The sequence below is a fragment of the Halichoerus grypus genome, chromosome 7 (genome assembly GCF_964656455.1).
Source record: "Halichoerus grypus chromosome 7, mHalGry1.hap1.1, whole genome shotgun sequence".
In the NCBI taxonomy this organism is placed as follows: domain Eukaryota; kingdom Metazoa; phylum Chordata; class Mammalia; order Carnivora; family Phocidae; genus Halichoerus; species Halichoerus grypus.
The window spans coordinates 118,368,194-118,381,192 of NC_135718.1; the positions used below are offsets into that span (position 1 = coordinate 118,368,194).

General features: G+C 51.8%; 1 protein-coding gene across 1 annotated transcript; it reads left to right on the forward strand.

The window, feature by feature from the left end:
• The first annotated feature begins 635 nt into the window (after nt 1-635).
• BATF3 (basic leucine zipper ATF-like transcription factor 3) lies at nt 636-12,357 on the forward strand. The gene is made up of 3 exons (XM_036109762.2): nt 636-859; nt 3,756-3,860; nt 11,855-12,357. Exons 1-3 carry the CDS (start codon nt 782-784, stop codon nt 12,035-12,037), a joined length of 366 nt encoding a protein of 121 aa, XP_035965655.1. The 5' UTR covers nt 636-781; the 3' UTR covers nt 12,038-12,357.
• The last annotated feature ends 642 nt before the right edge of the window (nt 12,358-12,999 follow it).

A 12,999-nucleotide genomic window follows, 5' to 3' on the forward strand; every position in this document is an offset into this window, starting at 1 on the left:
GGGGTGCCGCAGCTCTCAGGGTGCGCAGCGGGACCCGGCAAAGCTGGCCCTCCGGCCCCTGGCCTGCGCCTGGCGGGCAGGGGAGCCGCGGGTCGAGGAAGGAGTGAAGAGTGGCGCCTGGGTGACCGATCGCCCCGAAGAAAGTCCCGAGAAAGTGTGATCCCTGCGCTAGGGAGAGGCGAGGCGGGTGCGCAGGGAGATGCCGAAATGGGACCGGGAGACAACACCCCCTCGCCCCGCCCAAGCCACCCATTTGTGTCTCTCAGCCTGAGTTCCCCGAGAGCCGCCGAAGGACCCCAAAGGCTGCGCTGCGTCTCCTTGAACCCCTAACCGCCCCAGCGTCACCTCTCTTGGGGGGGCTTCGCGTTCCCTCCCGGGTTTCGGAGCCACCACGTGACTTCCACGAAGCGCAGGGGCCCAGCGGAAAGCCGCGGCAGGGGTGGGATTTGGGACCCCGAGGTGCGGCGAGAGGGCGGGGAGAGGAGGAAACGGGGCGGGAGTGAGAGAAGGAGGGGCGGGCAGACTCGGGGACGCGCAGGCCGGCGGGCCGCGGCCAGGGGTGGGGAAACCCGGGCAGTGCCGCGGCCGCACGCGCCGGGAGAGCGGGAAGCCCGAGGGGGCGGGGCGGAGGGCGGCGGCCGGCAGGTGCGGGGGCGCGAGGATGCGGGTGACCGGAGAGTGCCGGTAAGGCAGTGCCCCGCGTGCAGGGCGCGGCGGGCCGCGCGGCCGCTCCTCCGCGAGGCTGCGCGGCGGGGCGGGCCGGGCCGGAGGAGCGCCCGGCATGTCGCAAGTGCTCCCGGCGGCCGGCAGCGTCCTGCAGAGGAGCGTCGTGGCGCCCGGGAACCAACCGCAGCCGCAGGTAGTGGCCTAGAGGCTCAGGGAGGCCCGCGGGCATGCGGGTATGGGAACGCCGAGGGGCACGAGGAGGTGGGTCTGGGGCTCCGGGGTGGTGAACTCTGAGTGCTGGGGTGAAGGGAGCTGCGGGAGCCAGAGACCGGCAGGAGTGGGGGCGCGGGGTGGGTCCGGGGACCCCGCGGGCGCCTCTGCCCGGTGGTCCCCAGCTCACGCACAGTGCCCGCCGCGTCCGGAACGGTGACCCGGCTTCTGCGCCCCGGGAAGCGGAGAGACCGGAGGGCGCAGACGCCCAGGCACCGTCCACGCTTCCCCGCACGTGGGATCCGCGCTGTCCCGGTGTCGCCATCCTGGCGCTGGCGCCCGCTGCCACCCCATCGGCGGCACGCGTGACCCTTCCCGGGCGCCAGCGTGCGCAGAGGGGAAATTAGGCCCGAAGGAGCAGCTCGTATCCAGGCACTCCCAACGTCTACCGTCCGAATGGGGAACTCGGGACCCATCAGCCTAAGGGTGCGGGGTGGGGGCCCACAGTGGGAGGACTCCAACCCCGCTGCTGGTGGAAACCCCTCGGCCCGCATTCAGCCCTCCATGCTGTGCTCGGCAACATTTACAACTGCGTACTCAGGAAACTGAGATAAAGTTGCCCGCGGGGATGGCCATCAGAGAACTTCCCACTCTGCTGTTCTGTACAGTCTTCATCGTTATGCAGCCCCCCTTCCCAATTCGATGCCTGGCACGTAGTGTCATCAGGTGACGCTAGAGAGTCACACATTTCTGAGTTTGGACCTCGGTTTTACCACACAGGCTGAGTGGCCTTGGGCATTTTGCTTAACTACTGTGAGCCTCAATTTCCCCACCTGTAAAATGAATAATAACCTCTCGAGATTTTTATGAGGACTAATTAAGATATAGTTAATAACTTATGACTATCTTAACACTTTGCTTCCCTCTTTCTGTTTTGATTAAATGTTACTGCTGGGTTATCAGGTGTGATAGGTGATAAATCCAGTTTACAGGGTCTGCTCCCAGAGAGCAGGATGCAGGTTTTTTCCTTGGGCTCTATGACTTTTTGATTGTGAACAAAAAGGCATGATTTGGTGACAAGCACTATGGGAGACTCAAAAAATAGCAACCTCCACAGAGGTTACTAAGGGTATACCATGTGCTGGGAGCTTTAGGATAAAATCTCATTTTATCGGGGCACCTGGGTGGCGCAGTCGTTTGGCGTCTGCCTTCCGCTCAGGTCATGATCCCAGGGTCCTGGGATCGAGCCCCGCATCGGGCTCCCTGCTCTGCGGGAAGCCTGCTTCTCCCTCTCCCACTCCCCCTGCTTGTGTTCCCTCTCTCGCTGTGTCTCTCTCTGTCAAATAAATAAAATCTTTAAAAAAAAAAAAAATCTCATTTTATCATATGCTAGTCCCAAGCATTAGGCTGTTAGAATGATTTCTGCAGTGATTACGGATCAGTTGTTCAGGGCATGCATCTCCAGTGCCTAAAACAGTGCCTGGCACATGGCAGGTACTCAGTTAATACTTATTGAAAGAATGAATGACTCACACTTAACGATAAATGAGAAAATTGAACATTCAGAGAATTTAAGCCATTTCCCCTAGGCTATATTGACAGTAAGAGACAAAACCAGTGGCTATGTATTTCTAAAGCTAAAGTTCTGTCCTGTACACCACATTTTGCCCCTGTGGTGTTCTGTTTATGTTAACCAAGGCTTCTTTGCCTCTAAAAAACTACATTTTAACACCTTGTGCCTGTTCCCTTAAGCATTTCTTCCAGACCACATCAATTTGTTATATTATTTATATATATGTTATTCATCTGTCTCCTTCTATAGGCTTATATTCTTCCACATACTGAAAATTCTTTACCCACTGGAACTTGGGGAGAAGATAAGTGTCTCCCATATTTGGAATACAAGACCAGATAAAATTACTGAAATTACCCATTATTTTATATTATCAATATTTGTTTTCCATTAATGTTAATAATTGAGTAGCTTTCCTGTGTTTGTATCCTACTAACCTCTTGGCTTTTAAACTGTTTAAAAGTAGTATACCCCCTCCCCGCCCCTTTGGTACCTTCTCACAGGGTTCCGGAAAGCAAATACTCTCTACTTCTCCATGTTTTTTTCTATAATGGAAGTGTTTTTACCTTGGTAGGTACATTTTTTTTTTAGCCTGCCTGTTTCAGGATAACTCTTGAAGGATTCAACTAGGTTTGGTTAAATCTCATATAGAGCTGAGAGCTTTCAAGACACATCATCAGTTTGCTTTCTGATTCACTCCGACCTGTGAAACAAAATGTCCATCAAGCATTGTTCAAACGAGGTGGTGTTTAAGATCATCTGGTGTGTTGGTAGAGTTGTGTGGTTGCAATTAGTTACCAGTGTAAAATCTGCATTCAGTATCAAAAGTACCTGTTTGTGTGTGGTGGTGTAAGGCCTGCACACAGCCGGTTCCAGAGAGCACATGCCTTCTGCCTTCCCTGTTCGCAGATGGACTTTCACAGTGCACCTCTTCCAGGCACACACCCTGTGGGGTAGAGGTTTATGAACGTTTGTTTGGAGTCCAACAGACCTGAGTTCCACTTCCCATTTACCCACTTACTAGCTGTGATACCTGGAGCAAGTTCCTTACCCCCTCTGAGTTTCTTATCCTCATCTTTTAAATGGCAGTGACACCACACATTTCTCAGGGGGTCATGGGGATGAACAGCTAAACTCAGCCACGGCACATGGCTGAACAAGGGGCTACTGCTGTCCCACCCATGTAGCAACAAGCACTGCCGGGACTACAAATAAAATGGTGAAGCGATGCTGGGGAAAGAGACAGGACAGAGGAGGGTGAAGCAAGGCGCCCCGACAGCACACCTAACCAGACATTTCCCCCCAGAGCCCAGAGGATGATGACCGGAAGGTCCGAAGGAGAGAAAAAAACCGAGTTGCTGCTCAGAGAAGTCGGAAGAAGCAGACCCAGAAGGCTGACAAACTCCACGAGGTGAGCCTGTGGTTGGGACAGAGCCCCATTAGGGCCACGGAGAGGAGCCAGCCTCCACCCTCACACTGTGGTGGTGGCCCTAAGGTCATGTCCCGGTCACCACCAGTTTGGACACATACGTCTGATTTCACTGCGTCCTTCCAGCCCAGTATTCTGATTCTTCACTGACACCTTTCTCCCTCATCCGCTGGTTGTTCCTCACTCTCAAGTTCCTTTCAATATAAATCAAAACAAAATGAAACAAAACCTCCTCTTGATCCCATTTTCCTTTTCAAGCTACTGTCCCATTTATTTTCTTTCCTTCCTCCCTTCCCTGCTCCTTCCAGAGAGACCCTCTGTCTCCATGAGCTCAGTGCCATTTATTGCCCAGTCCTCCGTGCTAGCGTTTCTGCCACCCCTCCCCACCCAGCACGCACGCGCACGCACGCACACCACCCTACGCAGGCGCCCACGTGCGCGCGCGCGCACACACACAGCTTCCTACCGAAGCTGCTCCCACGGAGAGCCCTAGTGCCTTGGCACTGCCTGATCCAGGGGCTTCTTTCTAGACTCATCAACCGTGACCTTCCTGGAACATTTGACACCGTTGACCCTACCCCCTCTCTGAGACCTTCTTTCAAGGTCTTTAGCTTCTAAGAGACCGCATTTCCCACTTGACGCTCCTAACCACCTTTCTTCTCAGTTTCTTTGCTACCTTCTCTTCCTCTGTCAGTTCTCTTAAGTGTTGATGTTGACCACGCTTTCAGACCCTGCCCTTTTTCCTTCCCACCCTGGAAGATATGATCTGTTAATCTGTTCTCTCAGCATTAGCTCCCCACGTTGATTGCTCCAGGCAGGACCTCAGATCCAGACCCCCGAACCTGTATCTCCAGTGTCTGCTTAGATGTGTCCAGATGGGTCTGCTGCAGGCTGCTTGGATGCAACGTGACCGTGATATGTGTGTTTACCCTGAGACTCTCTCTTCTCACTGTCTTAAAGTTGAGTTAATGGACTTAACCACCTTTCTCATCACCCACATCAGGAACCTGGGGTTTATCCTGAACTCTTCCATTTTCCTCTACCCTTGTGCATAATCCCGCGTAATCTCACAGCCAGGACATGAGAATTGCCCTATCAGGCACTGGCCTCAAAGGCATCCAAGCATCTGTCCAAAGAATTGGTGACGGTTCTGAACTCTCACCTTTAGACAGGGTTGGTGTGAATAATTGAGGATTTTAATTTAGCCCTTCCCTGCCTGCTCTCTTGTCACAGCTTATCTTAGCAAGGTGAGTCTGGGGGCATTGACAGCATAGCAGATACCGAGGTGTTATGAGGGGGGAAAACGATCTCTGAAAACCTTTTCACAGTGAACTGAGAAGAGATTTAGGATGCATATACTCCAGGGAGAGGTGACCCACTGATAGAAATTCACAGTGGGCATAAATTACAAATATCAGACTCTTTCCTGGAAATAGGAAGGCCGGCCCCTAAAAAGAGATAGGATCCTCAGGTAAGAATCAGAGAAGGTCCTTCCCAGCCTGAATTGGTCCTGTAAACTTTCCAAAGAAGAGGTGGGATGTCCTTTGCCTCCTTTCTTCCTTCCCCCTTGCTCCTGAAGCAGTCCTGGTTCTAGCCTCATGTTACCAGATAACCCCAGAAGGCACTTGCGGCTCAATTAGCGCATGGCCCTGCGTTCAGACCCCGTGTGCCAGCTGGGCAACCAGGGCTCTTCCCCTCAAGAAGCTTCTCGTCCAAGCCAGGTGCATTAATATAAGAAAACACTAGGGGACACTCAGTTGTAAGTCCCAAGTGATTATGTCCGTGGTGGTGGCTAAATGACATCGACAAGACCTTCCATGGAGCAAGGGTGAGTAGATTCATTCCACAAATATTTGTTAGCACCACCATGGGCAAGTCCTTGCTGCTGGGTCACAGAGAGGAGTAAGATCTCATTCCTACTTTTGGAAGCATAAGAGTTTTCAAGGAAAGTGTATTCTTTTCCTATGGACTCTGTAATAAATTATGACAAATTTGGTGGCTTAAAACAACACAGATTTATTATCTTACAATTTTGGAAGTCAGGTGTCTGGAATGGGTCTCATGGGGCTAAAATTAACAAGAGGGCTGCATTCTTTCCGGAGGCCCCGGAGAAGAATCCATTTCCTTGCCTTTTCTGGCTTCTAGAGGCTTCTGTGTTCCCTGGCTTATGGTCCCCTTCCATCTTCAAAGCCAGCACTGGCTCGTTAAGTCTTTCTCATGCTGCGTTACTCTGACACTGTTGTGTTGTTACATCTCCTCTGACTCTTGACTTCTTCTTTCCTTAAGGACCCTTGTGATTACATTGGGTCCACCTGCATAATCCAGGATAATCTTCCCAACGTTCAGATTCTTAATCACATCTGCAAGGTCTTTTTTGCCCCATAAGGTAACATAGTCACAGATTCCAGAGGTTGGATGTAGACATCTTTGGGACATGTTTGGGAGGCCTTTATTCTGCCCACCTCAGAAGGTAACATAAATACTACAGTGTCAAAGAAGATGGGTTTCTTTCAGTATCTGTCATTGTTGGATTTGATACCCAAATGAGCCAGATGCCTGGGAAAGTTAGGGGTGGTACCACATTTACTCCTGCCCAATCCCTCTTAGAACCATGGTGGGGGGCCCTTCTGTAGGGTTCCTGGCTTCTTCTGCTGTCCATACACTGTGTCACATGACCAATTATGCCAGGTGCTCTTTTGGGAAATGGGACTAATTGATCTGAAACCCAGTCCCTCCATGGGAGAATACTCCCTTCTCTGACTCTGTGGAGCCAGAAGACTAGATCAGGTTTACCCACCACTGGCACATCACCTCATCAAGGCCAGTCTTGTTGAGAAACACAGTGTTCAGGAGGCCAGGACAGTGGCTCCATCCATATGCAGACCCCAAAGCTGTAGCCCACACCTTTACTGTCCCTAGCTACATACTAGTGTTATTGGTCACAAGGGGAGGTGGGGAAGCAGGTGGCTGGCTCAGGAAAATGGAAACACATCCCAATCCTAAGGTAGAAGGAATGTCATCTCTGGGCTGAAGGGTAGCACACGAATAATAGCTCTGCTGTTAATTCTTCACCTCCTTCCAGGGAGGGCATCCCAGTTATGGGGATCTATGTTCTGCGGGGCCAACATAGGAAAAAAAAAGGTAAATATAGTAAAAAAAATGAGTATTTTTTTTTTAACTTTGAAAAAAAATCTGCATATTGAGGGTGGGGTATCTGGTTTAAAAATGTGGTGAAGAATTGTTTTACTGTGCTCCAAGGAGTGAGTTGAGGGCAGAGCCCCTAGCACACTGCTCAGGGTCATGGCAGAAAAGCCCGTCAGGCCCCCTTGGGCTCCAGGCCACGTCAAGGATGGGGCAAGCGAGGACCAGACACAGTTCTCAGAAAACTGCTCCAACCTGGGATCAGGCCTGCTCTCTCAGAGACTCTAAAGGGTGCAGAAAGCTGCCACCTCATAGCCAGGGCCGCCGCCACTCCCTGGAGCTTAGCGCATGAGAAGGGCTATACTCAGTCCTTTCTCTATCCCATCCTGTGGCGTAGCATTGCTGCATATCTCAAAAGAATTCAAGATCTTTATTTGCCTATCTTGCATACCACGAAGGGGACTATTTAGAGCTTGTTTAGAGTTCCCACCTTTCTCTCCTGCCCACCTCATTCACTCACCTTGAGCCTCCCTTACCTCCAGCACCCTGAGAAACCTCCGCCAGTGTTAGCTCCTAGAAGCCTCTGGGCCACCTCCAGCTGCTCCCAGTTCTCCATGGGGGGGCGGGGACAGTCCGTCAGGGCGGGGCCTCCGTGGAGGGCAGGGCCCGGAGAGCCTGAGAGAGGCTGGGGTCACTCTTCAATCTGAGTTTTCCCCTCAGAGAGGTGGTTGCTGGAAGCCCGGGTGTGGTGCCGAGAAGCTGTTCCTCACGTGTGTCTTTGTACCTCAGCGCTCACTGTGGCTTTTCAAATCGTCCTGTCGAGGCGCTTACACCTCTCATGGGGATTTCAGCCCCTATTCATCTCTGAACATTAGGCACACGCCTGAGTCCACATCCACAAATAGGGACGCGCGTGAACAGTCCAGCTCCCTACAGCAGGCTGAAAGGTGTCTCAGAAGTGGGTCAGACTGGTTCGAGCCAGGCAGCCCAAGGTGTAAGACTGAGAAAGAACATTGAGTCAGAAAAGGAAGGCAGTGATGCCATCCTCAGGAACCCCAAATGTCAGCAACTGACAGATTTCTTGGGCAATTCGGTTGTGGTCTGCGTTGTCATGGCTTCTTCAGATGTTGCATGTTCTAAGAGAATGCTTCATGTCATCCCCCCTTAGTTCAGAAACTGATGATGACACCAATTTGTACAGCCCGTCCTGATGACACAATTTTTCTGCTGGGAAGGAGATCAGAGTAGTGCTTGGGAATAGGCTTTATTGTAAAATCCTGAGCGCTTACAGCCCTTTACTGCTGGTAAGCACTTCGGGGAAATTTGGGGCCAGGCCCTGCCAAGTGAAAGCAGAATTACTTCCTTGCTCAAGGGTTGCAGTTGACCTTGAAATCAGGTTCCAAGCCTGCACGACCTTGGAAAAGTCACTGCGCCTCTCAGAGTTTCACTTTCTTCGCTTGTGAAATGGGGTCTGTGTGTGGCTGTGCCCTCCTGATGGCCTTTTCCACCCCCTCATTTCCTTTCTTCCTTCGCTATCATCTCTGGTCCTGGGGACCCACATTAGCTCATTTGCCGGTTTTTCATCCTTGGACCCTGGATACCCCCAGACAGGCCCTCATTCCACAGTCAGCCTCTCTTAGATGCCCAGACTAGGGTTTCTTAACTTTGGCACTGTTGACATTTGGGGCCAGATAATTCCTTGTTTGGGGGGCACTGTGCTCTGTAGGATGTTTTTCACGTATGTCAAGTCCAGGTACCTTCTTCTCGGTGTGAAGGGGGTCTTATTCTTTTTTTTTTTTTTTTTTTTTTAAGATTTTATTTATTTATTTGACAGAGAGAGACGGCGAGAGAGGGAACACAAGCAGGGGGAGTGGGAAAGAGAGAAGCAGGCTTCCCGCCGAGCAGGGAACCCGATGCGGGGCTCGATCCCAGGACCCTGAGATCACGACCTGAGCCGAAGGCAGTCGCTTAACCAACTGAGCCACCCAGGCGCCCCAAGGGGGTCTTATTCTTTCCCCTTTCATCCCCGCGTCCTCTCACCTCCTCTCCACCTGTCCCAGCTACTCCTTTTATTTTTGTTGAGCTGGCCTCACCGGAAGATCTTGACTTCTTCTCTCCTTTTTATTCCCTCAGCTCCATGAAAGTCCCTTAGCAGGTTTATGAGTAAAAGTCAAATCCCAGAAGAGAAGGTCCCCACAGAGAAGGCAGACGAGGGGCCTGCTGGACTGGGGTTCGGGGGAAGCAGTGGTACCTCAGGAAGACGTTAGGCAGTGTGGCCCCTCATGGCTTTCAGAGATAAAGCTCAGAAGCTCACGGCATCCTGCCACAAAATTCGATAAATATAGAAGGGCAAACAAGCTAATATAGAAATAGAATATTCTGCCACAGCAAGAGACTTTCCTGTTTTTTGGAATCTAGTTAAAATGTTAGCTCATTGAAACCTATTGGTTGAGAGGACGCGGGGATGGACCATTGGAACATATATTCTCCATTTTACTGGGAGGTGAAGAGCATTTCTAGTTGCGGGGTGGAGTGCGCGCGTGTGCGTGCGTGTGTGTGTGTGTGTGTGTGCGTGCGTGCGTGTGTGTGTGTGTGTACACGCGCTCCACAGAGCTGCAGCCTGTCATCCCGCTGCTGCAGGCAGCCTTCCCACGATGACTGTCCCTGTCTTCCCATTCACACGCTCCCCTGGCCCACAGAGGGCTTGTTGCTGCGATGTAGGTGGAATTCGGGCTCCAGGACCAGAGCCTGTCAGAGGCCAGAGGACAGCGTGAGGAGTTGGGGTTGGCAGGAGGGCTGAAGGCGGAATGGAGCCCATGCGCTAGTGAAGTCAGCCTGACCTGGGACAGCCTGCGGGGTGGGGGGGCGGGGGGGGAAGGGTGCAGCTTGCTGCCTTGGAGAGTATTCCAGACCACCCTGAGGGCCTGCCTGGGGAGGGCTCAGATGGCCTCTGTGTGCAGCCCCTCTGGTGCCTAGAGGTGGGGAGGGAAGGAAGCGGGTGAGAGAAGGAGGCAGAGGAGTCACTGGGCAGTGGCCCATCAGGCACGGCTACAGGAGAGGGTAGAAGAGGCTCCTAGGTGCTATACATTTCTGATCTTTGGGGAGCGATCTTATTTAGTATAAGTAAGATTGAATAGGATACAAGATTGAATAGAACACATAATGAGGGATGTGGTTCCATTAGGTGCTGTGATCAGGGAAGCCTTCCTGGAGGTGGTGGGCTTGAGCTGGGCTCACACAGAAAAGGAGGAAGGTAGTCTAGTGGAAGAGAATAGCATTAGCAAAGGGGCAGAGTTGAGAATTTGCATGTGCTTTAGAGGCCTGCAAAAAGATCAGACTTTTTTAGTGATATTTTTAAAAATTTACTAGTCAGAGAAAAGATGTGTTGGATAATAATAAGGTTGGGTTGCCACCTCAGGAAATGCATGGTAAACAAAATTGCAGCAAGATTTAAATAAGATTGTCAGCTTTGAGATGGTCTCTATTGGCATGCCTTAGGGCTCTGCCATTGGCCAAGTGTTGTAGAACTTGTCAATGACTTGGAGGAAGAAAAGGAAGACCTACTTATCAAGTTAATGGACAGCTTACAGCTGTGTAGTATCATGATCCATGAACTGACACATTAAGATTCAGGAAGATTTTGCTAGGCTGGAAGATGCCCAAGTGAACAGAGTGAAAGTCAGGAGAAGTGGATGTAGAGCCCACACTTAATCTTCAGAACATCAGTCATCATCCAAATATAGACAGAGAAGCAGCAGAGGTGAACAAAACTTGCACTTCTCTGCAAGCTCAGGGAGACTCCCCAGGGTGAGGTGGCTGCAGGTGTGGGTCCAGCCCCAGGGCAGGCCACCTCCATACATCTCCCTTTGCATGGTCAGGCCGTCCCCAGAATCATGCACTGCCCTTTGGGAATGACACTTTTTCAGAGAGATCCCGGCAGATGAGAGTGTGTGTTGGGATGACCTCCAGGAGGGCAGAAGGACCAGAAGTCTTAAAACCCAAGGAACTCAGGATGCCTGAGACAGTTGAGCTCAGAGAATACCTAAGGGGAAGTGGTATGGGGCTGTCTCCTAATATTTCAAGAACTGCGATGTTGAAAAAGTATTGAATTTACTCTGTGTGGTTCCATAAGGTGGAACCAAGCCCAATAGGTGGGTTTGAAGGAGCAAGAGATTTTGTATCAGTGCAAAGAGGAGTTTTCTGATAGAGCAGCTCAGAAATGGCGGGGACTGTCCTTTGAAGAAGAGAGTGCCCAGCACACGTTGGATGTCTGTTTTCTGCAATGTGTGGGTTGGGCTGAGCCCCTCCAGGTGTAAGCCTCTGAAAACTTGGATATAGTGGGAACTTCACAGATGAGTGTTGGGACGAAGCCAAGGCAAGGGATACTTTCATTCATTTACTCATGCTGTCAGCAAACACGTATTATGTTCCAGGCGCTGTTCCAGGTGCTGGGGCCACAGCAGTGACCCCAACAGAGATCTTCAGAGAGCCGCTCAGCAGTTGGGGGAGGGGAGGTGGGCTGCACAGGGGCATGAGGGAACTTTTAGGAGTGACGGGAACGTTCTCTTGATCCACGTTGGTTGACATTTGCCAAAACTCACTGAATGAGACCCATAGAACTGGTGTATTTTACTTGATGTAAATCGTATCTCAGTCAGGTTGATTCAAAAAGCACAGCCCTGCCCTTGTGGACCTTTCATCCTGGTGGGAGGAGAGCAACACGAAGCAAGCAAAGTGGTGGAAGGGGGCGCGGTTAGGGAGGAAGCCCCCCACCCCCCCTGGGGGAGGGAATGTGGTTGCAGCAACCAGTTCACGCATTCTGCATCTCTGTCCAGGAGTACGAGTGCCTGGAGCAAGAGAACACTGTGCTGCGGAGAGAGATCGGGAAGCTGACGGAGGAGCTCAAGCATCTGAGCGAGGCACTGAAGGAGCACGAGAAGATGTGCCCGCTGCTGTGCCCCATGAACTTTGTGCCAGTGCCACGGCCGGACCCTGTGGCCGGCTGCCTGCCCCGATGAAGCCCGGGGATCGTCCTCCTCTGCCGACGGAGGAGCCTTGGTCTTTTTCACATCTGGGCCGAGGGTGGGGAGGAGGGTTCCCTCCACATCTGTGTCCAGGGGGACCGGGGGCCAGGTCACCTCCTCGGAGCTCCTGGCCATGTCCTCAGCGGATGGCTCTGCAGGACACTCCTGCGGGCGCCTCTCAGAGCCCTGAGCGGATCTGGGCAGGGAGGCCACCCTCAGGAGTCACTTCAATCCACTTTGGCAGCTAGTAGGTTCCCTGTTGTGTAGGATTATTACCTCTAGAATTTGAATAATAAAGATGGTTATGATCTCTCCTTTTGCCAAGTTCTTGGAATTTGGAAATACAATATGTTTCCTAGTCCTGGAGAGGTCGTCACCTTCTGTCTTCTCAGGCTGTTTTGTGGCTCCTGGGTCTTGCTTTCTCCTCCTGGTCATCATCCCCGAGGCCGTAACTGTGCTCGATGCAAGAGGCACCTTTGTGGGCCTGCAGAGCAAAGGCCAGTGGGACTTCTTGCCACCCCAGCTGGGTCACCAAGGGATAGTCATGCTGGGCATGACTCGTGCTTGTCTTCTGTTTTGGGTAGCCCTCCGTCTCAGTCAACACCCCCGCCCATGCTGGACTCTCATGGGAACTGTTCTATTCCAGGCTGGTTTTCCTGTCTGCTCTGTACACTCCTGGGCCACCTCCCCATTCCATAAGTAGGCATAGGATCAGAGGACAATTTCACTTTATGTTAGTATGAGTCACAATAGAATGGGGAAATCTGTCCCCTAGTTTAAAAAAACAAATATTTTGGCAGATGAGGAGAGCAATTTCCTTTCAAAAGTCCCGTCTAACAATTATTTCAGGAAAAGCAGAACCAAGACAAGTCAAAGGTGGCCCCAGTGAGAAAAGCAAAATGGCAGAGGACTCCCCATCCTCTTCCAATTCTCTTTTTCCCTGGACCAAGGGAGTT

Excerpts from the sequence above, each read along its gene's own strand:
- BATF3 (XM_036109762.2), top strand. The coding sequence starts at position 782 with ATGTCGCAAGTGCTCCCGGCGGCCGGCAGCGTCCTGCAGAGGAGCGTC. Across the intron at positions 860-3,755 it reads GGAACCAACCGCAGCCGCAG|AGCCCAGAGGATGATGACCG; the intron begins GTAGTGGCCTAG and ends ATTTCCCCCCAG. Across the intron at positions 3,861-11,854 it reads AGGCTGACAAACTCCACGAG|GAGTACGAGTGCCTGGAGCA; the intron begins GTGAGCCTGTGG and ends ATCTCTGTCCAG.